We start from the raw sequence: 24,908 nt of genomic DNA, 5'->3' as shown, positions 1-24,908 counted from the left end.
CATGCCATGTTGATTGGATGTGTGCAATTAACTTGCACATTTTCTTTAATTTACGTAACTGCTGCACATTTTCAGTAAGTGATAAGAACCCAAGAAGAGCCCAGCTGGATCAGGGCAGTGTCCCATCTCCTCCGGCATCCTGTTCTTAAAGTGGCCAACTGGATGCCTGTGGGAAACTCACAAGCAGGACTTGAGCACAAGAGCACTCTCCCCTCCTGTGATTTCCAGCAAGTAGTATTCAGAAGCATTACTGCCTCCAACTGTGAAAGGCAGAGCATAGCTATTATGGCTAGTAGCCGTTGATAGCCATCTTCTCCATTAATTCATCTAATCCTTTTTCAAAGCTATCCAAGTTGGTGGCCTTCAAAGCCTCCTACAATCCACTCACCATTATTTCCCCCAGTGCTTCTCAGCTGACAGAAGAAGAAGGCTGGATTGCGGGGGGGGGGGAGCATTTGGAGAGTGAGTATCTTCTTCATCATGAGATGGGACTGCAGTACTATGAGCGAGTCAACAGCCTCCAACACACCACAGATGAAAATAGAGACCCACTTGTGTAACACTCCTGTTTCCATGCCAAGGAGACTGGCTGAAACCCCCACACCCTTACTCATTGCTGAAGTCGCTGTGTTCATTTCCTCTGCAGTAGCCTGCTCTCTTTGCTAGCTTAAAAGCCAAGAGGCTGTTTGTTCTTTTGATTAAAGATATGCCAGAAAAACAAAATGGCTCAACAATCTGTTATCAAAAAAGAAAAGAAAGAAGAGATTCAACCAACATGTGAAATGGCAGGCTGTGTGCTGCCTACCACCTTGATGTTCACGCACTGTACATGAGTGTGCTTTGAAGACAAGATGCATCATTTCCCAGGGAAGAGGTCTTAGATAAGTCACTCTCTGCCTTATTCCCCCCGTCTGCAGTATGGTGACACTTACTTTACCGCAGAGCTGGGAAACCTGTGCCTCTCCAGAAATCGTTGTACTAGAACTCGCATCATCTCTGGCCATTAGCCATACTGGCAGAGGCTGATGGGAGTTGGAGTCCAGTAACATCTGGAGGGCAGCAATTTCCCCAAACCTCTGTTATGGAGTTGCTGCAAAGATTCTGAGAAGAAAATGCAGGTGGAACATTCAAACAATTGAAATCATGGTACTGAATGTTAATATTATTGAAAAGCCTTCATCTGGGACATTTATTTCCTTTACAAAATACTTCCTTTACAATGCAAGATGTTATCACAGTTCAGATAAACAAGACATTTCTTTTTAAAATTCTTTCTTCATTATCTCAAGAAATTACTGTATGTGTAAGAAAAATTGTTTGCTAGTGTGAAAAGTTTACGGAGGGCAGGCTGCATGTCAAAGCGCTCTCTATTATTTTCTTCTTTAAACCCGAGTGCTAAGCAAGTCATTTGTGGTGCAGTCCTTGTACAGATACAGATCAGTTGACTGCAGGAGGTTTAAAAGCTTCTGCATATGGGTGTTTTGTGCCTTTGGCTTCAAGGATGCAGAAATGCATCATCGAGAGCTCTTTGATATGTTCAGTGCTCAGCATTTTATAAATGGCCAAGATATATAAGTTCTATGTGAACCTGTTCCAGTGCTTTGATGTCACGGATGGCTGTAAAGGGCATTGGAAAGTCAGAGGCAACTACAAAGAGCCTGTACAGCTGAAATAAGCAAAAGTGTCCCACGGCTGCCCCTTTCTGTCTCTCCCCAAATGGGGGCCTTGTTGTAGTTTGTCACTCATTTAATCAACATGATGTGAAAGTTGGCAGAGGGCTTAGGGTGCCATCCGCCAAATGCTCCTGCTGCACGCATGCCCTTCATTGGGCTTGGGCAGGACTATTGCGCCATCAACAATGGAACTGGAATCAACTGAGATGTCAACTGCCAACTATCAGAGTCAAGAGCTGAGGAACTGTAAAGCCAGGAAGGGGAGCCTGTGGTCCTCCAGGGGCTGTTGGGCAACAACATGCATGCCCATTGGCCATGCTGGCTGGGGTGAGTGAGAGTTGGCGTTCAACAATATCTGCCTACAAAGATATACCTAGGAAGTTGCCATATCCCAAGTCAGTCCAATGGCCCATCTTAGTTCAGTTTTGTCTACACTGAGTGGCAGAGGATTTCAGGCTTAGAGGTCTCCCCTAGCCCTACTTGAAGATGCCAGGGACTAAACCTGGGACCTTCTGTATATAAGTCAAGATATTTGCCCTTGAACTGTGACCACTTTCCCAGGGCCACGGGTATCCCTATACCTGCTGTAAAGATTTCCTGCCTTCTCCTCCTGGGCTTTCTGGGGCTTTGTAGATGACACAAGAGCTGTAGAACACAAGCTTTGCATTCAGCTTCAGTCTCTAGTATCATTAGTTAAAGCAGGGGTTGTCAACCTGGTCCCTACTACCCACTAGTGGGTGTTTCAGGATTCTAGGTGGGCGGTAGGGGGTTCTATGGCACAAGCTGAATCCTCCTTCCATCGAGCACTGGTGGGTGGTAAAGAAATTTTACCATCAAGAAAGACGCGTTAGTGGGCGGTTGGTATAAAAAGGTTGACTACCGCTTAGTTAAAGGATTGTAGGAAGCTGGGCTGACCTTGGAAATCCTCTGCCAGTCAGAGCCAGGGCTGACCCAATACATTTTGCCATCTGAGATGAATGGCAAGAAAGCAGTCCTCCGAGTCTCAAGTCCATGTTACAAAGCCAATTAGACTGGTAGCTGAATCCTATTTCAGCACTGATGACTGGACAGCACCCACCACAGCAGTAGGCTTGCTGTGAACTGCAGTGCAAGACATGTAGCACACAACTCTATCCTTCAACATTTATGCCACCTGAGCAGCTACCCCCTTCAGCCTAATGGTAGGGATGCCTCTATCAATGAAGACATGACTGGACTAGATGGAACAATGATTTGACTTGCAATAAGGCAGGCATCATCGTATGATTGGTGCCTGATCTAGCTCTTGGATATAAGTTCTGTGTAAAGATCTCTTAACCAGAGTGACTGCTGGTAAAATTAACAAATTGGTGCCTGGTGCAGTGTAAATTTTTCTCCCTCTCCCCAGGACTGGATCAAGACATTAAGTCAAGGCGCATAGTACCCAAGGCTAGCCAAGTTATTTTGGCATTTGAGGCAGGAAATCCTACAAGCTCCTCTCCCTTTCCTGGCACTAATAAAACAAATGAAACAACTAATCATTTGCTGCCCTTCCCTGACAGCCAAAATCAGCTGCTTCAGGTGGCCGCATCATTCTGCCTAATGGAAGGACTGGCCTTTCATAAAAAATGGAATTTGGTTCAGCCAATGATGTTGATTGGCAGCAGGTTCAGGACAGGATCAAGAAAGGACTTCTTCACATGGTATGCCATTAATTTATGGGCAATTGGACAAATTATTGGAGACTAAGCTATCAATCAGGGGGTGTTAGCCGCGATAGACTCTCCAGTTAGTATGCCACCAAAGACGAATTGGGGAAAAGGAGATGGCTTCTGGGCTTCTCTGGTGGTCCACACTGAGTAACAGAATGCAAGACTGGATAGGCCTTTGGTATGATCCGACAGGATCTGTCTTGCATTCTTATGTAACCTCTCTCAGACTCATGGATGGGAAATCTCAGGCCTGGGAGTCAATTGCACCACCCCACTCTGTCTAGCCCTTGGTATTCTTTCCAGGTAAAACACCCCTCCCTAACAACAACTCCCTACAGCCCCTGTTTTGCACTCTCCTTGAGTGTGTTTGCCTAGCCAGAATGTATCCTTGAATTCTGAACATGCTTCCCAATTGCCTGGATGGAGGGGTGCACATGTGTGTGTAAAAACTAGCCTGCTATACCAAGTCAAAATTTCCATTTATGCTTATGCTTTCTTTTGCACCTGGCCCCACCCACCTATGGCATGTGGCCCCCAGATGGCTGCCCACCAGAGAATGTGGCTTCTAGGCTATGTTCACCACTCCAGTTCTAACTGCATGTGTTCAGTCTCTTTACAGTGCTATCCTGCATGTGTCCACTCAGGAGTAAGTCCCATTCCATTAAATGGGGCTTACTCCCAGCAAAGTGGGTCAGGATAGCTTACTTTTATTGCTCTGTGGGCTGCCTATCCTGCGATACAAATGGTACCTCGTGTGCTAACCTAGCAATGGAGTGTCTTTTCCTCCATGTCTATTTGGTTGGCATGATGTTTCCACTTGCCTTGATTACTGGACTTTGCAACTCTTGAGACTGGAAACTCTGATAATGTGCAAACTTATTTTTGGGAAGGTGAGATCTGTGTGATGCTGTGCACTCATTTTAAACATGAAACACAATCTCTGGTTTGCAGGGAAAGGTCAAAAGTCAATATCCAAAAAGTCTTTCAAGGCATTCCAGGGTCTTGTTCATTTGGTTTGCTCATTATCGTTCTCCCTTAATGTAAGGAAGTCTTTCATGAAGAGTGCCGTCTTGCTCAGCTAGCCTTCATGATGGGTTAGTTGTCTCATGCTTATACCTGGTGAAAAGATGCATCACCACCTATCCTAGGGGTAGGGGATACCTCTCCATCTGGCTCTCAAAATGCTCCCCTCTCTGTCCCTCACACACTCCACACCAACCCTGCCCCACACACCCCTGAAGTGCTTTTACCTGGCCAAAATATGCCCTTTAACTTTGATAAAGCCTCTAGTTTCTCCTGGTATAGATGTGCACTTGTAGAAACCTTTGGCTTTTGCATGATTGGAACACAGCCTATTGTACAGAGGCAAAAAGTCACACAACTGTTGTTCTGTCCACTATTGCACCTGGCCCTGTTCACCTTTGTCTCTGTCTCCACCCACTTTTTGCCCTGGCCCTGCCCACCCCTGGCATGTGGCCTCCAGGAGGTCTCCTATGAAGCAACATGGCCCTTGGGCTGAAAAAGGTTTTCCCACCTCTGATCTAGTCTAGGGCCACAGCTTGGTGTATGTCTCGCTCAGCCTGTAAGCCAGACTCCTACGTGGGGCTCCTAACATCATCAGCACTCTTTAGTACCCTAGACCCTCCCTGCTATTGCTGGCACTGCCTGAGCATTGTTTGTTACTGTTCTCAGCAATGTGCTTTAAGCTTCACCCGGGCAGACTTTTGCAGAAGCAATTGCATTTGAAAATGGCGAATTGCAAGCCTTGGGCTAACTGCTTTGTTTTGTGCATTACAGTACACAGATTATTATTATTATTATTTTGCAGCAGGATGTTCATTATCCTTTGTAGATGTACTTGATGGGTGAGCCAGTTGCATCCGTAGTGAAGCTTTCACTCTCGTTCAGTGTGTCACTCTCACCAGAAGTGTTGGCGTTCTTTAGCCTCATGATTCGGGACTGTAGCCGCTCATGCTCCCTCCTCAGCTCGGAGTAGGAGTGGGAGAATGTGTGGAATATGGAGGTGGCTGGGAAAGCCATAATGAGTATCCCACTCAGGATGCTGCTTAGGGCAACCATCTGGCCCGGGACGCTCCTGGGTACCATGTCCCCATAGCCCACTGTTGTCATGGAGATGATAGCCCACCAGTAAGAGGCAGGGATGCTGGTAAACTCCAGGATCTTCCCAGATTCGTTCTCTGCAAGGTAGACCAGGGGGGAAAAGAGGGTGACGGCTACACACAGGAAGAGCAAGAGCAGGCCAAACTCTCTTGCGCTCCTCCGGACGGTGAGGCCCAAAGTCTGCAATCCCAAAGAGTGCCTAGCAAGGCGCATGACATACAGTATCCTCAAGGCACGTAAGACCCGTAGCACCAAGCCCACCTTCTCGAGGTACGAGCTCCCGCTCGGCCTTCTGTCTTTTTCAGTGGGCTCGTCATCCAGCACAATGAGGGATGCATAATATGGGAAGATGGCCAAGAAGTCGATGATGTTCAGAGGACCTTTGAAAAACTGACATTTGCTCTTGGCCTGGATGAATCGGAGGCAGAACTCCAGGGAGAACCAAGCCACGCAGATGGTCTCAATGATGAAGATGTAATAGCACTTTTGGGAACATTCGCCCTGCATACGGAAGGGGACAAGAAAGAGGTCAGAATGAATGGCCGTCTCTCTCCTTTAAAAAAAATAAATCAGAAAAATACAACAGAGGCTGTAATGTACACCCTGTGTGTTACCCAGTCCTAGTGATGAGGGAGAAGTATTGTTTGCATTTTAATGAGAAGCTATCTCATTCACATTTCTTGAACCAATGTGCAACCCAGAAAACATAGATATCCTTTGAAATTCACACTTCTCTGAATTTTATGGCACAGTTCTTCAACACAACAATGTGTGCAAAAATACATTATATTAGAGGGGAATGTGTATATAATGTCAGTTCCTAGGGCTCCCCAATTCCCAGGGCTCCCAAGACTCAGAATAGATAATAAACATCTCTTGATCTCATGACGCACCCTCCTACCAGCCATCTGCTACATTTGGATCTTTACATGACTCTCCTTCTGGGAAAATGCCTGCATATAAAAGGGATATAGGAACAACCTATTTTACCTTGTTATTATTTATTATAGATTTATTAGGCCACCAGTTCAGCAGCTTCCCATGTGCTGTGATCCCTGCCACTTCCTATGAGTCTCAGTAGCCACCATTGCTCATACAACCCACAATCTGACAGCACTTTTTGTTGGTATATATTGGATGTTTTATTTCTATTAGTTGTGGATGCTGATGTGGCCCTTGTCTTTAAGGCAATGAAGTTGTGATGCATGCACGTAATACAGAAATAATTTTCAAAAGGTGCAAGTGGCTGAATGATTTATGGAAGGCACTTTGTGACTAACCAGTGTTTGTAACTGACCAGCTAATTGGGTGAAGTTGCAAACCCACTGAATCCAGCTTCTAACAAGAGGTGGCTTGTGAAAATTCCTTGCCTAGAAGAAAGGCGGGCGGGGGAGGAACCTTCTACCATTTAGGCATTTTGTATCTGCCTTGTCCTCAACCCTCTTACAAGCAAGAGCTGTTCAAATCCCCTGACTGCATTGCTGCCATGAGGATTGCTGAGTCACTTTTCCTGCATTGCTGCTTTTGTTTGAATATTTAAGCCCAGGCTCTAGTTAAATCAAACTGTCCAAGGTGAGAACTTGAGAAATGGAAAAAATTAAGTACCTCCAATAGGTCACTTTGGCCTTTGAATATGTGGTCGTAAGCCAATATCATTTAACCACAAAAGCTTTTGTGGGCAACCCTGAATCCCTCCTCTTCATTGAATAATGAATCTGGATATGCTCAGAGAGAATTCTAACATTTCCTTATGGATCACTGAGAAGGTATTGTTCAGTCATACCATTTAACAGCAAAGGTTATTCAACAGCGCTGTGCCAAAAATGTCTCCTGCAGCCCCCCCCCCTCCGCACTGGTCTCCATCAAGTTAATGAGAAAAGAAATTGCATTTGGAAATTATCAATGGGGAGAGAACATTTTGGTGAAATTCTCAAGGATGGGGGGATTTCTCTTTGTGTGTGTGCATTCATGTTCGTGTGTATGTGCACTGACCTTACTTTTGAGGTGGTCAGGTGGTGCCTGTGAGCGTCCTCTCTCTCTTGTTCTACAAATCATGACACCAGGGTTTTTTGCTCTGCAGCCTTCCCTGGTTCCTTCACTTTCAATCAAAGCCCACAAGAAGGCATCGTAAAGGAGCTCCTTTCACAGGGCTTTTTCAGATCAGGAAGTGTGGGAAGCTGGGGAGGGTGCAGAGCACTGGGGAAATGGCTAGAAATGGGATGAAAGAAAACACACTCACACATACCACCCTTGCCCATCTTGAGGTTCTAAAGAAACTTAAGAGAATGAGGCAGACAAATGGAAGCCTCTTTTATAGATGAAAACCTCTGAGAAATGGGTGTTACAGATTTCAGCATAGCACTATTATACAACTGCCTCCTCCAAAGAATGTGTGGCTATGAATTTGAAGTGGTACTAGCCATATATATATATATATATGAGATGCACTTAAGGAAAAACAATATTCTGAGCACTCTTCAGTGGGCATTTTTAGGTGGCGGCAGTGATAGAGATATGAGTAAGGCCAGAAGGGCAGATATTTCAAAGATACATGAGAGACCTTGTTGTGTAGCAACTAGCATGCTTGACTATGACCAGATAGACTTGGCTTCAAATCCCCACATTACCAGGACACCTGCTAGCTGATCATGGACCAGTCAATGTCTCTCTAAGACTAGTGCAGGGGTACCCTGGGTTACATACACTTCAGGTTACATATGCTTCAGGTTACAGACTCCGCGAACCCAGAAATAGAACCTCGGGTTAAGAACTTTGCTTTGGAGTGAGAGCAGAAATCGCATGGCAGCAGTGCGGCAGCAGCGGGAGGCCCTATTAGCTAAAGTGGTGCTTCAGGTTAAGAACAGTTTCAGGTTAAGAACGGACCTCCGGAACGAATTAAGTATGTAACCAGAGGTACCACTGTAACAAGTCCACCTTACAGGACTGTTGGCTAAAGTCCAAAGGACTATGTGCGCTGCGCCGAGATCCTTGGATAAACAATAGGATGAAACTTCAGCTCACGGTTCTGCAATGAGACGGTCAGCAGTGCTATACATCACTGACAGCAAGCACCCAATGATGCTCACCTGGAATGCAATCCCTGAGCAATACAGTAGTCAGCAGTTTCAATACAGATGTGTTCCTGACCTTGATAACTGCCCTCTGAACATACAACAAATGTCATTTGTAGGCAGGGAAGAAAGGGTTTGGTTTTGAAACTTAACAAGTATCTTCCTCCCCAACCCCGGTCACCAAGACTGTTTTGGAAGGCTCTTCCAGAATTTCACAGGTTTTGTAATAGCAGCACATGCTAAGATCCAAAAAAAAATAATGGCTGATGGAGAATTGGCATGGCACCAGCCAATATGTTACTAAATGGTGATTACAGGAGCAGGATGAGACTGGATGGTTTAACCATCTGTGACCAAAGATAGTAGAGAGGCAAAATCGACTTTCCATTCATTTTATGGTCTCATCCTCATGTACAAGCTGGAATGTGTACAGAGAAGGGCAACCAAAATGATCAAGGGTCTGGAAATCAAGCCTTATGAGGAATGGTTGAAGGCACTGAGTATGTTTAGCCTGTTAAAGAGGAGACTGAGAGGAGATTTGATAGCCATCTTCAAATACCTAAGGGGCTGCCACATGGAGGATGGAGAAAACTTATTATCTCCTGCTCCAGAGGCTGGGACCTGCACCAATCCCACCTAAAGATCCAATTCCCTCAACCATTCCTCAAACAGAATAAAATAGAGAAACCATAACAATACAACCATTAGTAACTGTGTCATGTTATAAAATTCCAGATATAGAAAGCACAATTATAAGTTTGCTTAAATTAGTCCCCAGTGCAGCATCACAATATTTAGCCACCCTGGAAGAGGTGGAAGCTTTCTGATCTGAAAGGAGTACAAAGGCATAAAACGCATCCAATCATCCTGGGACTCCTGTAAAAGGGATTCAGAAGAATCTTACGTACGTTGTAATAAAAGGAACAGTACATAAGAACCAGATATATTGGTTCTACCTCTCCAGATTCACAAGGGCATTTACATTGACAAGAGGATATTTTTTGGAACCTCCCCTCCAGAAGTACTGATGGAAGAACATTTAAATGCACCAAAGTAAAGGCATGCTGGAGAGCCACTGCCAGTCAATGTAGTTAATAGTGATCTAGATGGACAAATTGGTCTGATTTGCGATAAAGCAGTTTAGGAACATTAGAACAGCTCCTTCTCATTAAGGCATCTGGTTGGCCACTGTGAGACACACGAGATGTGTCTTTGGTCTGCAAGCGGGCTTTCTCCCGGGCAGGCATTTGTCTGATAATACGAGGGATATAATTAACATTCTAGAAAAGCTACAAGTGAAGATTAATACTAAAGCAGTTCTGATTTTTGTGGACGCGGAGAAAGCCTTTGACAATATTTCTTGGAGTTTTATGAAGAAGAATTTATCGGGGATGGGGGTTGCTAAAGGTTTTGGAAATGGCATAGGTGCAATTTACTCAGAACAAAAGGCTAAATTAATTGTGAATAATGTAGTGACGGAAGGATTCAAGATTGAGAAAGGAACATGACAAGGCTGCCCAATCTCCCCACTGCTTTTTATTTTGGTCCTGGAGGTTCTGTTAAATATGATTAGAAGGGACCAATTGGTTAAAGGTATACAAGTGGGAGCTAAACAGTACAAACTGAAAGCATTTGCAGATGACTTAGTATTGACTTTACAGGAGCCAGAATCAAGTACGAAAAGAGTATTAGAATTGATTCAAGAATTTGGTCAGGTAGCAGGTTTTAAGTTGAATAAGACGAAAACTAAAGTTTTGGAGAAAAATCTAAATGCAGTTGAGAGAGAGAAGTTTCAGAAGGAGACAGGTCTGACATTGGTTAAGAAAGTGAAATATTTAGGGGTCAACATGACTGCTAAGAATGTGAATTTATTTAAGGATAATTATGAAAAATGTTGGACTGAAGTGAAAAAAGACTTAGAAATATGGTCAAATTTGAAGCTATCGCTGCTAGGCCGAATTGCTGTGATAAAAATGAATGTATTGCCAAGAATGTTGTTTCTGTTTCAATCACTGCAAATTTTGGACAAAATGGACTGTTTCAAGAAGTGGCAGAGAGATATTTCCAGATTTGTCTGGCAGGGCAAGAAGCCTCATATAAAATTTAAGATATTAACGGATACTAAAGAAAGAGGTGGGTTTGCCCTGCCAGACTTAAAACTTTATTATGAATCAGCCGCTTTTTGTTGGGTGAGAGAATGGATGCTTCTTGAAAATATGGATGTTTTGGATTTGGAAGCTTTCAATAATGTATTTGGTTGGCATGCATATTTGTGGTATGATAAGGTCAAAGCACACAAAGCGTTCAAAAACCATATTGTAAGAAAAGCACTGTTTAATGTCTGGATAAGATATAAGGATTTGTTAGAAAATGAAACCCCAAGATGGCTGTCACCTATGGAAGCAAAGGCCCAGAAAAAACTCAATATGGAGGCCAAATGGCCGAAGTATTGGGAAATTTTGGAACAAGAGCGTGACAGATTAAAATTACAGAGCTTTGAAAAATTAAAAAACGGAGTACGAGATTGGCTCCATTATTATCAAATAATGGAGGCATATAATTTGGATAAAAAACTAGGTTTTCAGGTGGAAAAATCAAAGCTGGAAACAGAATTGTTAGACCCCAAAGTTAAGAATTTGTCAGGAATGTATAACTTGCTGTTGAAATGGAATACTCAGGATGAAATGGTGAAATCTGCTATGATTAAATGGGCACAAGATGTTGGACATAATATTATGATGGCTGACTGGGAACAGTTATGGACCACTGGCATGAAGTTCGAAAGCACCCCCGGGTGCAAGTAGATAAATAGGGACCGCTTACTAGCGGGAAGGTAAACGGCGTTTCCGTGTGCTGTGCTGGCTCGCCAGATGCAGCTTGTCACGCTGGCCACGTGACCCAGAAGTGTCTGCGGACAGCGCTGGCTCCCGGCCTATAGAGTGAGATGAGCGCACAACCCTAGAGTCTGGCAAGACTGGCCCGTACGGGCAGGGGTACCTTTACCTTTACCTTTTTAATGCCTTAAAAGAGAATTTAATGAAAATGATTTACAGGTGGTACATAACACCAGTCAAGCTTGCAAAAATTTATCATTTGCCCGATAGTAAATGTTGGAAATGTAATGAAACTGAAGGTACATTCTTTCATCTTTGGTGGATGTGCCCAAAGATTAAGGCATTCTGGGAGATGATCTATAATGAAATGAAAAAGGTGTTTAAATATACCTATCTAAAGAAACCAGAGGCCTTTCTCCTGGGCATGCTGGGCCAATTGGTGCCAAAGAAGGACAGAGTTTTTTTCATGTATGCCACAACAGCAGCAAGAATACTTATCGCAAAGCACTGGAAGACACAAGATCTACCTACCAGGGAAGAATGGCAGATGAAGCTGATGGATTATATGGAATTGGCGGAAATGACTGGCAGAATCCGAGACCAGGGAGAAGAGTCGGTGGAAGAAGATTGGAAAAAATTTAAAGTATATTTACAGAAATATTGTAAAATTAATGAATGTTAGAAGGATGCTGGAAAGAAGTTATATGACTTTAGCAGAAATATTATAAAGAATTAAGTCTGAATAGATTGACATTGGGTAAAGGTGTAAATTTAAGGCTAAATTGTGTTAAGATAAATTATGGAACTAAATTTGAGAAAGAGGGAAAGGACTTGCTGGAACAATTAATTGAACTAGAATACAAAAAAGGAGGTGTGAGGAAGTCGAGGAAATAAGCAAATGAAAGAGGTGGATATGAAAATACGGGGTTTCTTTTTTGCTTCTTCTTTTTTATCATTTTTTTAATGTTTTGATGTACTGTTGATGTTTTGTTTTATTGTATTCTCTTTTGTCTTTGAGGCTTTGTAGCTGTTCATTGTATGTATTTCTTTTTTTCTCTTTTCTTTTTGTAATATTTAAACTCTAATAAATATCTTTTTTAAAAAATAAAAAATAAAAGAGATGTGTCTTTGGTCTGATCCTGCGGTACTCTTCTTATGTTCTTAAAACCTTGCTGTGGCAAATTTCAACTCCCAATAAGCAGTGAAATGGGGTCTTTGGTTGTTTCATTTGGGATGCATTCCAGTCAGAGGACCAAGTGATGGTGCTAAACCATTTCCTCTGTGCTATTTTCCCCTCTCCCTTGTTTGTTAGTTGCCCCATTAAGGGAAACTTATGTGTACTACAGTTAATCCAACTATGGTCTCAGTGCAAACAATCAAAGATAAGTGTTTTGATCTTAAAAGTAATGTGCTGTTTCTGATGATTTTCCAATGGTGGTGATGGTGATGATGATGATGATGAATCATTCCTCTTCTCTCTCATTTTTAAATTACCCTGTGCATTTGGGATAACAACCCAGAAATATTATGCGTGGGTGGGAATGATGGGGGAGAGGCAAAACACAGTGCTAAAGCCCCTGGATTAAAGGGATTCTGACCTGCTCAACAAATTGACCCATGGCACTGCACAAATATCCTGGGTGCTTGTTTGCACTTTTCCCTTTTGTAAAAGAAAGTTATTTGCTGCTTCCACAGCAGAAGACATGTTGCAGACAGCTTGCTTAGTTTTAAACCCTCCCACCACCACCCCTGAAAAAAATCAGACCCAAGGCATATGTGTTTGCATTGAAAAACAGCCTTATTACAACCTATTTTTTGTGTGAGGTGAGAATTAAAAGACTGAATAGTGGGTGGTGGGGATTTAGGTTCAGGAGCTCTGGGTCTTCCCTCCCTCAGTCTGAAAAGAAAAGCTGCACACCCAATGAAACTTGTGCTTCTGTGCAAACTTAATCTGATGGTGCAAGTTGTTATGCAGCATGGAAATTTGATTCTTAGTCACCATATGATTAACCAGCTTTTAAAAAAAACAAAAAACAGAATCACACAAACAATCAGTTCACAGCCCTAAAGTGAAGTGTATTAACATCTCATTTGACGCATTCTGGGGTTAAGGCCTGACATTTGAAATAAGTTCCGTCCTGATGCTCTAGGGAGCTCTGGCACAAGTGAAGCCATTTTCTTAGCTCTTGCCACTGAACTTAATTCATGTAAGAATATAAGAAGAGCCCTGCTAGATCAGAGCAGAAGCCCATCTAGTCCAGCACTGTCCTTCCTGCAGCTGGCAACCACATAATTTGCATAAGCCCATTAGCAGAACATGAAGGTAAAAGCCACTCCCTAGGTCAGAGGTTTTCAACCCTTTGGGTCCCCGGTTCCCTTGACCAGCTACAGTCATTCTGCAGCACCTCTGTGGGGCTCAGGAGCCCAGTTATGTCACCCCTTGCCTGCAGAGCTGGCAGTTTCTCATCCCTTTTCGAACACCCTCCCTTGTGGAGTATTTCCTCAGCCTCCTCTCCTCTGCCCTCTCCTTGGTTGTTCTCTGGGCAGCTGCTGCTGCCATTCCAGGTCTCTGAGCTGCCCCCCCCCCCGCACCCAAAGACAGGTGCTACCTCACGCTGCCCCACAAGGGCCTGGAAAGCACCCCCTGGCTAGCCCCAGAGACACCCAATGCCTGGGGAGCTTGTAGCTGGGGCTGTTGCAACGAACAGCTATGCAAGCCTTTAGGAAGCAGAGATGCAAGAGGCTGCATCAGAGGATGGAGGAAAGGAAAGAGGGACAGAGACCAATGTTGCCCATGGCACCCCTGACCACCATTCAAAGCACTCCAGGGTGCCACAACACACTGGTTGAAAACCACTTCCCTAGGCTGTTTCCCAGCCTCTGCTATTCAGAGATATACCATTACAAGTAACAGACAGATAATTGTCACCCAGTTCTTTGAAAACCAACCTTCCCTGCCTCTGGTCTGCAGTTTTCACTGAGAAATGCCAAACTCCATTGCAGGCCATTGGTGCAGTTGCATCCAGCATCCCTTTGAATGACTTGCCAGGCAATCAAGCAGCCTTTTTTCTGTTTCACACCTCCCACAGTGCGCTAAAATGTGGAAACAGTTGTACTGGTTGTACCGCATGATGCATAGTAAAAGCGGGGAGAAGTAAATTAATGACATATACAGTGAAGCTATGTTCTCCTTTATTTTGTTTTTGCTTAGACAGTCATCCCTAAGCTCCACCACAATGGGCAGATATTAATCCTACACATGTTTACTCTGGACAAGTAGTCTGCCTGAGTTCCACGAGGCTTTCCACCTCTTGGGCTGATCTGACATGGGCTACAAAACAGCATACATTGGCCATAAACTGACATGCCTCATTTGTCCCTAGGATGTCACAAGCTAGCTAGGCATCTAGCTGATCTGAATCATATGCTAGGAAAAAGCTTTGCAAAGGATTTCTGTGCCTCTTTGGTGTTATAATTCATCTTTAGAGCAGTGCACAGATTTCAGCCTCATTGAGTTCACGATTAGTTGCTTTACTGAGTCAGACCTCCGGTTCACCGAAGCTCAGCATTTTACAGCCTAAGGGCCACATTTCCTTCTGAGCAGCCTTCCAGGGGCCACATGCCAGGAGCGGGGCTACCCACCTTTTGCCTTGGCTCTCCTCTGCAGGATGCCCCCCCCCCGAAGGTTGCCCACAAAGGAATGCAACTGCAGTGCTGAAAAATGTTCCCCACTCCAGCTTTAGAGGGGGAGGACTTCCTGACAGTATGAGCTATTTGACAGTGGAATAAACTGTCTCAAAAGGTGATGGACTCTCCTTCATTTGCGGTTTTTTAATCAGAGGCTGGAAGGCCATCCAGCAGGATTGTTGTAGCAAGGGATTCCCTGCATCAGCACGGGAGAGACGATGACCTTGAGGTTCTTTTATGATTCTCTGATTCAAACACACAAAGCGACAGAAGGCTGGCAAAAAGAAGCAGGATGTTTTTAAACCGGCTTTCTAGAGTTCTTTGTGAAGTACAGTTTCTAGCTTTTGAACCTTAGCTCAGTGGTTGAGCATCTGCTTTGCATGCAGGAGGTCCCGGGTTCAATCCCTAGCAGCATCTCCTGCTAGAGCTGGGAGAGTTCCCTAGCTGAAACCCTAGAGAGTCACTGCCAGTCAGTGTGGGCCTTCTGTGCTAGAGGGAACAGTGGTGTAAGGCAGTTTCCAAGGTGCCTATGAACCAGCTGCTACAGCACTACCTTCAACCATTATTTGATCTGAGGACATTAGGAAGTGATGTTGCTTTTCTCTGTGTCATGAAATTTCCCAAAAGTTGCATCTTAGGCTGCTCTTAACCAGCCCTGACCTTGAGCTTTTGTGGGGTTGGGGAGTGTTTGTGATCAGCTGGCTACCTTAGGAAGGTGATTCTGATTTGCTTGTCTGTGGTTTTAAGTACAGGTTGGCGCAATGGGAGTGGGATATTAACTATTCTGCATTAATTCACATGATGCAGCAATACTGTGATCGCGCATAGGTGGCAGCTCATTTTCTCCTCTCTCTTTATCACCAATTTTGTGCATTTGACACAGATATTATTTTGCATGCCTTGTAGGAAGAAGGTGTAGATATCTTTATGTGCACATCTGTATAAACACTGTTTTGGTGGTAGTGGTGGTGTCAATGTGGTTATTTTGATACACATTGCACCAATGTATTCATGCATCAATGATGATTTCAGTGTATCTCATAAGACTGCTCACTCCAGGTACCTTAAAGGCAGATGGTGAGGGTCAGAATTCTTATTATTATTACTTCTACTCCTCTGCTGCTGTTACTACCACTAAAGTCTATTTCAAAATACTCAAGTGATAAAGAGAGAGACCAGATTCTCTGTTAGGAAACAGTGAGGATAGTGAACTAATGGCCTTGCAGTTGTTGTTGGACTACAACTCTCATCATCCCTGGCCCTTGGACATGCTGGTTGCAGGCTGATGGGAGCTGAAGCCCAACAACTGCTGGATTTTCACAGATTCTCCATGGTGGAGGTTTGTGTGCCAAAGCGAAACCACTGCACCACATAGGTATGTTTAGAGAACCTTGTGGGCATTTCTTGCTCAGCCTCCGAGGAAGCCTCCATAATACTAACTTCTCAGCAAATGTGCTTTGGATCAAACTGAAAAAACAACACTGATTTAACTACAAAGAATATTCTGGCACTCTAAAAGGGAAAGGTTGCATTCCTAAATATGCTTTCCTGGGAGTAGGTGCATTGAACTAGGGTTGCCATATTGTGGGCAAAGTTGTTGAGCTTTTGTTTTCAGGGAGGGGGGCAAAGTTGTTGTTGAGCTTTTTTTTTTTTTTTTTGCCCAAAGTTGTTTCCAACAGCCAATTGCTGGCTATGTCTGGGCCTGGCAACCCTAACTGAACAAAAAGGGACTTACGTCTGAGTAAACATGTGCTGTTCTGTAAGAAAGAAAGAAAGATTGTGCCAAAAATTTAATTGGCTTTCCTTAGGGGTTTTTTTATTTTAAAAATACTTTTTTGCAGAAAATATTAGTGAATGCTAATGGCTTTAAAAGAATCAATGTAACAATAAATACAGTTGGAGGGAACGACAGTTAACTGTAGCCTTTTTCATTCCTTTTAGTACAAAGAACATGCATTTTTCGAGATTGTTTTCTAAAAAAAAAAAAAAAATGTCAATATCGCCATTAGTGAATGGACTGGCTTCCCTTCCATTTAACATGTATTTGCAAACAAAGAATCAAATGCAAAACCAATGATTGCTTAAGGCATCCACAAGCCCTGTCTAAGGAATCTTGCCCAATCTCAGTGGCTTGACGGATTCATTGGTGATGAAAGGGCACCCTATACATACTCAGAGGCACTGTTGTGTGAATATAGATTTTTAGTAGTTCTATTCTGTGTTCCTGTGCAATTCAAATGGTGTCTGTGAAAAAGTGTTTAGCAGAGGCAGGAATGATTTCCTTCCCCACCAGCCAGTTAGAATATGCAAAAGTGTTACTCTCTCATTTCACAGTTTCTGAGCTTGCTCTGAACTGAGTTTACTAGCAACCTTCATTTCAAATTAAACCCTGTTGCAAATCCGGGAAAGTTGAACCACTCATTCTAACATACATTGACGAACCATTTGATTATTTCCCCCCTGGACCACCTCATTCCCCCACTCCCTAGAAAAACTAATTAGTCTTCACGCTGGGCATAATTCTGCCTACACATACACACTTCCACACTTAGGAGCCACTCTTGACAGATAGGGCAGTTTCCCAAGAAGTACTTTACCACAACAAACACATAAAATTAGCAGAGTACCAGCCTGGTGCAGTGGCTAGCATGTTGACCCAGGACCAAGAGACCTGTGTTTGTTCATTTGCTTGTTTTTGTATTTATAGCCCACCTTCTCACAACCCTTTAAGGCAGGTTAGAGTGAGAGTTGGTGAGTGGCCCAAGGTGACTCAGTGAAAAAAGAAGCAGGGAACCCAATCACCTAGAGAAATCCCCTACCCCCATATATGTAGCTATATGCAAGTGGAGCGTGCTACCACAATGTCCCTCCCCATCCATATGCATATTCATATTCACAGCATTATACACACATGGGGACAGTTGAACCTGTGTGCATTGGCAACAAGTGTACAACACTCAAAAGCAAAAGAGAGGAAAATGCATGAGTGAATTAGTCCAAACGTAGGCATGCAGTGTTGGCTGCAGAATATCATGATGTAACATAGGTCTGCAGATGTAATATAACTAGTGATGTTTATGGTAACAGGAACAGAAGAAGAGCCCTGCTGGATCAGGCCAAAGGCCCTTCTAGTCCAGCATCCTGCTCTCACTGTGGTCAGACAGATGCCTGCAGGAAACCTGCAAGCAGGACCTGAACACAAGAGCACACTCTCATCCTGTGGTTTCCAGCAACCGGCACACAGAAGCATTACTCCCTCTCACCATGGAGACATAATAGAGGCTAGTGGCCATTGATAGCTTCATTCCTCCATTAATTTATCCAGTCCTCTTTAAAAAGCCATCCAAGTTGGTGGGCATCACTCCCTTCTGTGGGAGGGAGTTCTATGCATTGCCCACAAGCAGGGTGGTAGGAACACGGCTTTGGTCCATATAGCTCAGTACTGCCTACACTGGGCCAGAAGCAGCTCTTGTGGTTCCAAGCAGGGGCCTCTCCCTGCCATACCTGGAAATGGAAAGAATTGAAACTGCATGCAAAGCCGATACTCTACCACTGAGCTATGATCCTTCTGAGTGGAACGACACTTTCCCCACTTATGAAACCCAAGAACTCCCAGCATCTGCCTGTGACAGTGGAAGGAGAGCATAAATACGAAACAGGGCCTACTCACCCTGTCTTCTTCTTCCCTTAAGTCTGGCATGGTGCTGACACAAAGGCTTATCGCTGTGGTGGCCACAAAGAGGATGGAGAGGCAAGCAAAGATTTTCCCCGGGAGGCCCGACCGGGGGTTTTCCACCATGTCCCTCAGCTTGTTCATAAACTGGCCGTATTTGGTCTCCTCTTCCAGGACGCAGGACGTCAATTTGCTCATCTGCATCTCCTCCTCTCTGCGCGCCTCGGCCAGCTCCTCAGCCTTCTGGAAGAGCTTCCGGAAGCAGCAGTTCTCCAAGTTGGACTCCTCAATCCCCCAGTACTTCAGCTCCTCCTGGAAGGACAAGGCACAGGTGTCGTGGAGGAGTATCAGTTTCCCTGCCGCGAGGAAGCTGACAATCACCCCAAAAACGTTGGGGTTCCGGTCGAAGAAAAACTCTTGCGTGTCTTCATCGTAGTCATCACACAGCTGGATTATCTCTTCGTAGCTGCTGCAGAACTTCAGCTTGCTCAGCCGGGATGCGGGGAACTCGTCCAAGGTGCTCCAGGGCAACAGGTACTTGATGCCACCAACGTTGACCATGATCTCCCTCTTCAGATCGACTGTCCCGAGCTGATCTGGGTGGTAAATCCTCTGGGCCCGTTGGTAGTGGACCCCTTTGGCGGGGGGAGTCTCGACCACTGAGATGGGAAACAGGTGGTTCAAGGAAGTGCAGGAATTGTAGCTGTAGTCGTGGTCACTGCCTCCAGAGAGAATAGGCATCTCTGAGGGTTGTCACTGGAGCTCCAGCACAGAAGCAGCATCAGAGCCAAGCTGGCTAGGGAGGTGGAAATAGGAGGGAAAACAGAGACAGGATCATGACCATTGTGAGATGAGGAACACGGTAACATAAGAAAAGCCCTGCTGGATCAGGCCAATGGCGCATCTAGTCCAGCATCCTGTTCACCCAGGTCTCTGTGGACAACCTATAAGCAGGACCCAAACACAAGAGCACTATCCACTCCTGTGATTTCCAGCATACTGCCTCCGACAAGAGAAGCACAACATAGCCATTGTAGCTAGCAGCCCCAAATTGTCCAATCTTGTGTTAAAACTACCCTAGCTGGTGGCCATCTTTTCCTCCTGTGGAAGTGAGTTCCACAGTTTGGCTATGTACTTCATGAGCAAAAGCATCTGTCTCTCATAACCAGTTGTAGTTGTTAGAATGTTAATACCAGTTTTCTTTTCAACAAGAAATGCCAGGACAATTTGCAAACAAATAAAACCCAACAACAAAATACCCCTTTATTTACAAGGAGGGATTGGGGATCTCAGGCCCTGCTGGGCCTCTCTATCAGGCCCTCGGGACTCTCCACAGACCACACACGAGCCATACCCTCTCACTGGCCTGGCTTTACAGCCTCAAGTGCTTTTGTCTGGCTGGAGAGTGTCCTCTGGCAATTCTTCTTACTTGCCTGGACGGAGGATAGAGAGGGATATGTGGGTGTGTCCAGAAACTAGCCTTCTGCACTGAGGTAAATTTTACATCCATTGCTCCGCCCACTTTAGCCTTTGGCTCCACCCACCACTGGCATGTAGCCCTTGGGAGGTTGCCCGGAAGCTCCCTTCAGAATGCCGGGAATGCATCCCTCAGGCTGAAAAAGGTCCCACACCCCTTTTTTATGGCATGCCTTAGCTGTTTCTGCTGACACATTTTTTATTTTTTTTAAAAGAAGGGTAGCCACTGGATTTAATCAAACCTCATTCCTGGGGAAACTTGATGTATAACCTTCAAATCTGCTTATATATTGAAGTCCTCCTCAATGACACCCTGGTGGAGCAGCCACTCCTGTAGTGCGAACAGAAGTGTCGCAGTGAAAACAGCCCTGCTGGGATCAAGCCCAAAGTGTTGTCTGGGTCCAGGATATAGACAAGCTGGAATGTGTGCAGTGGAGGAGAACCAAGATGGCAAAGGGTCTGGAAACCAAGGCTTATGAGGAATGGCTGAGGGAGCTGGGGATGTTTAACCTGGAGGAGAGAAGGCTGACAGGTGATATGATAGCCATCTTCAAACATCTGAAGGGCTGTCCCATGGAAGATGGAGCAAGCTTGTCTTCTGCTGCTCTAGAGGGAAGGACCCGAACCAAAGGGTTCAAATTACAAGAAAGGAGATTCTGATTAAACATTAGGATGACCTTTTTGATGGTATAAGCTATTTGACAATGGAATAGACTACATTAGAAGGTGGTAGACTCTCCTTCGATGGAAGGCCATCTGCCAGGAATTCTTTAGTTGTGATTCCTGTATTGCAAGGGGTTGGACTAAATGACCCCTGAGGTCCCTTCCAACTTTACAATCCTGTACTTTCCAGCAGAGACCAGCCAGATGCCTCCAGCAGGACATGAAGGTGATGTCTCCTTCGTTGGCTTGTACTGATCCTTTCGTATTCAGAGACACAGAGCCTCTGGATGTGAAAGTTCTATTTAACTATCAAGCCCAAAAGCTTTTGGCTGACCAACTCATCCAGAGTTTGTCTAATCCTAATAAAATAAAATAAATCTAAGCACTTCCCCTCCCCCACCTCACTAGATCCCTATTCCATAAGTTAATCATGTTTATATGGGCAGGATTTATTTTTGCCTGCCCTGAATCTGCTGCAAATCAACTTCATTGAATGATGGCATTTCAGCAAGAAATCCGTCTAGGTAGTACAGCGGTACCTAGGATACTCTCAGGGATCAATTAACACGATGGCAGTTTGTCTGTCCTAAGAAAACAGGCGGCAGTGCTTACAAAGGCTGCCCAACTTCTTCTGTTGATGATGTTTTAAAGTTATACACATTTGCACACCCCCAAAAGAGAGAGAAGCAGAAACGGCAATAGCATAGAAGTGAATAACTTCTCAAGGGTTTGACAAGTGTCTAACAGGATTCTCTTGAGCATCCACAGACTGGTTCCATTTCACATTCACAGGGAATCCGGAAGCTTCCTCTATATTGGGTCAGACCATTTCTCCATCTAGCTCAGTACTGTTGACACTGACTGGCAGCTGCTTTCCAGGATTTCAGTCCAGAAGGTCCCCACTGCAACTCTACCTGGAGATGCCAGAGATTGAACCTGGGACCTTCTGCATGCAAAGCAGATGCTCTGTCACTGAGCTACAACCTGCCCCTTCCACATTTTACCATGGATGCAACAAAAGCAAATAGAAAATCAGGGAAGCCTGAAGTTTTACAGTTGCTGAGCTGCTGTGAATCATGAAAAGCATAGGAGGAAGCTGAAAGCAACGATGTATGCATTTGATTTCTTCACACAAATTATCTTATAACCTTTACAACAGCCCTGTAAGGTAGTCCAAATATCAATATGCCCATATTGCAGACTGTGGGGCTTAGGTTGGTGTTCATCCTCTCCTTTTCACAGACACCGCCTGCAGGTGGAATTCTGTCTCATTCTTGCTAAATGCATACACGACCCCCCTCCCCTTCAAGTAGACATCGCACGAAACCAATTACACATACAATGCTGAGAAGCAAACCCCTTTGTAGAGGTTTGAAGCTGATGGGGAGTAAGCACAAAACCCCTCCAGTCTTATTCCTCTCTGCCTCCGGCTTGCCATCCCTCCCGGTGCAGGCTGACAGCATTCCAGAACGAAGTTTCGCAAAGTTACTTACTGCGCTAAACACGGGCTGTGTCCGGGTCAACTGTCTCCCCAGCAGCAAGAGCAGAACACATTGCGAGGAATTGTTGCCATTCCTGGGGGATGGAGAAGCATCAAAGCACATTTGTTGCCCTGATTCCATGGATGTAATAAAATTGCTCTTGGCCGGCATCTGCTTCTTGATATTCTCTCTCTCCTTTATAGACTGATTCCCTCACTCAAAGACCCTTTCAAAGACTTGGAAGGCATCCCTGAATCTTCTTGGGCAACTGAAAAGAGAGACAAAGTCTGTATTCTCCCTCTCTCCGCTTTTCCTCCCTGGAGGGCTGTCAGTGTGGTCCTCCTGACAGAAGGAGGAGGGAGGGAAGAGGGAAGGGCTTAGACATAATCTCTCCCTTGTTCTCTCTTTCCAGCATCCTCCAGCCCTTCATCCTTAGAGCAGACTGCAGGGCATACCAGCAATTCAGCAGCAGTCTGGAGTGGAAGCAGAGAGACCCAACAAATGCTCAATAATAAATTGATGCTGACAAAGACAGTTCTCCATAACACTTGCCAGTGTTAACACTTGCCATTCTACCCTGTTTTTTGACTTTGGAGGCAGCAATTGAATTGTTTCAGGGTGTTTCCCCACACACCCCAGAAGCAGCTTCCTTTCAGGTGTTGAGTTCTGAAAGTTCCAGGTTTCTAAAAAAGCACTTTACTATTCCACATAAGATTTAATAGGGCATGTGCACAAGGTAAGTTTGCTGTTCTGGTAGTGGTTCGGGGTGTGTGGGGGTGTGCCAGGATGATGGATCCAGCCAGTCATCTCACTCTGGGGAAGAAGGCTCCTTCCCCTTATGTAATGCCAACAAAAGGTTTGGGACAGCTCCATGAGTGATGGAGCTTGTAGGGGGTTGCACAACAGCTGTTCCTGACTTTGCATTTACATCAAGACTCTTGCATGCACACAGAGCCAATGGATGATTTGGAATACTAATATGAATCGCACATAGTATGTATGCAATGAACTTGTGTAATTTTAAACTTGTTTAGTTGAAAGCTGGCTGGTTGAAATCTCACAAATTAACTGTACGCAAGGTGGATAGCTCTAATGTGTTGGGTTTTCCTGGTGCAGAAACACATTTTTGCGTATTCGCACCACCCCCAGAACAGAACCCCTGTGGAAGACACAATCATGCTGTATATATATTTGATCTCCCACAAAAATTACTAGCCTGCTGGAGGCTGGCAGAGGAATGATGGTGTTATCTGCTGCTTCTGCAACAGCTTGGTGTTCTGGATATGGTGGAGAGGACTTCCCCCATCTGGCTGCCTTCTTAGTTTCCATGCCAGGTGCAGAAGAGGGACAGAATGCTCCATCCTTCCTGCAACAGTCGGCCCAATTGCCTTTAAGGAATTCCTTGTCGCCTATGGCAACCGGGCATATCCTTACAGCGTATTTTGTGTATACACACATACTAGCTGCCAACAATCCTTCCCATTCTCCCAGCTTTCTGTCACATTCCAGTGCATGGGTAGGGAATCTCAGGCCTGGGGATTACATGTGGCCCTCCAGGGTGCTCCATCTGGCCCTCAGGACTCTTCCCAGACTACACTCCCTCACTGCCTCTGCTTTCATCCTCCTTGAGAGTTTTTGCCTGACTGGACTGTGTCCTTGAACTGTGATAGTGTTTCTTGTTTGCATGAATGAAGGATAGAGAGGGGGTCCGTGTGTGTGTGCAGAAACTAGCCTACTGTATAAAGGTCACTTTTTCATCCATTGTGCCACTCCAGTGATGGAGAGTCCACCAGCTTCTAAGGTAGTCAATTCCACTATCAAACAATTCTTATCATCATAAAGATATTCCTAATGGTTAGTCAGAATCAACTAGAGGGGGAAAACTGTTCACACAAGGAGTTGTTCACATCATCAGTGTACAGCCGAGATGACTAAATTGTGCAAGATTGTCCCTTCTTTTCAATAATAGCCACTAATACCTAGAAAATGGTTAGGTTTATGAGCAATGATGACTGGTGGCTACAAACTATTGAACACACACACAAGGTCTCTAATTTGGTGAGGGCTGGAGAGATACAATTTGATTGTAATTAGGAAAGGAGACATTAATGATGACGATGACGATGATGATGATGCCAATCTGACTGGGTTGCCCCAGTCATTCTGGATGGTTTCCAGCAAAATATATATTTGAGTTCAGTCTGTTGGCAATCCCCAGACTCTAGACACTACATTATACCATTGTTTCAAAATAACCAGCACATAGGCTGTATCATATCTACATTTGCCTGTCTGATTATGTGATATGGCTCAATAGTAATTTGATTTCTTTTGAAACAGGAATCCTCCTGAAAGGGATGTTCAATCTGCACACTTAACATTCCTTGGGACTTGCGCCCCTTAGGCAAAAACAGTTGCATAATTTCATAAAGAGACATTATTTATCAAACACAACACTCTCTCTCATGCCCACCACCTAATCAACATCCTCACCAGTTACATTTGTAAATGATTTAACAATAATGCATGTGTAATTGG

At 44.6% G+C, this 24,908-nt stretch overlaps 1 protein-coding gene and 1 long non-coding RNA gene across 3 annotated transcripts; one reads left to right on the top strand and one right to left on the bottom strand.

Moving 5' to 3' along the window:
• Positions 1 to 3,215: 3,215 nt before the first annotated feature.
• Positions 3,216 to 22,769, bottom strand: KCNG4 (potassium voltage-gated channel modifier subfamily G member 4). Of its 2 annotated transcripts, none has more exons than XM_083513718.1 (3): positions 22,383 to 22,769; positions 18,748 to 19,546; positions 3,216 to 5,986 (listed from the first exon to the last, which is right to left on the bottom strand). In XM_083513718.1, the coding sequence occupies exons 2-3, from the start codon at positions 19,489 to 19,491 to the stop codon at positions 5,204 to 5,206; spliced, it is 1,527 nt and encodes a 508-aa protein (XP_083369844.1). In that variant the 5' UTR covers positions 19,492 to 19,546; positions 22,383 to 22,769; the 3' UTR covers positions 3,216 to 5,203. The 2 variants fall into 2 exon arrangements, with proteins under 2 accessions (XP_083369844.1, XP_083369845.1); XM_083513719.1 differs by having other exon boundaries at positions 18,748 to 19,542.
• Positions 19,144 to 22,915, top strand: LOC310711684. The gene is made up of 2 exons (XR_014528580.1): positions 19,144 to 19,284; positions 22,783 to 22,915. It is a non-coding gene; the product is annotated as an uncharacterized lncRNA (long non-coding RNA).
• The last annotated feature ends 1,993 nt before the right edge of the window (positions 22,916 to 24,908 follow it).

The sequence above is a fragment of the Podarcis liolepis genome (genome assembly GCF_965112155.1).
Source record: "Podarcis liolepis genome assembly, chromosome: 7".
Classification (NCBI taxonomy): domain Eukaryota; kingdom Metazoa; phylum Chordata; class Lepidosauria; order Squamata; family Lacertidae; genus Podarcis; species Podarcis liolepis.
The sequence above is the reverse complement of the archived record's forward strand: the minus strand, read 5'-3'. Positions and strand labels throughout refer to the sequence as shown.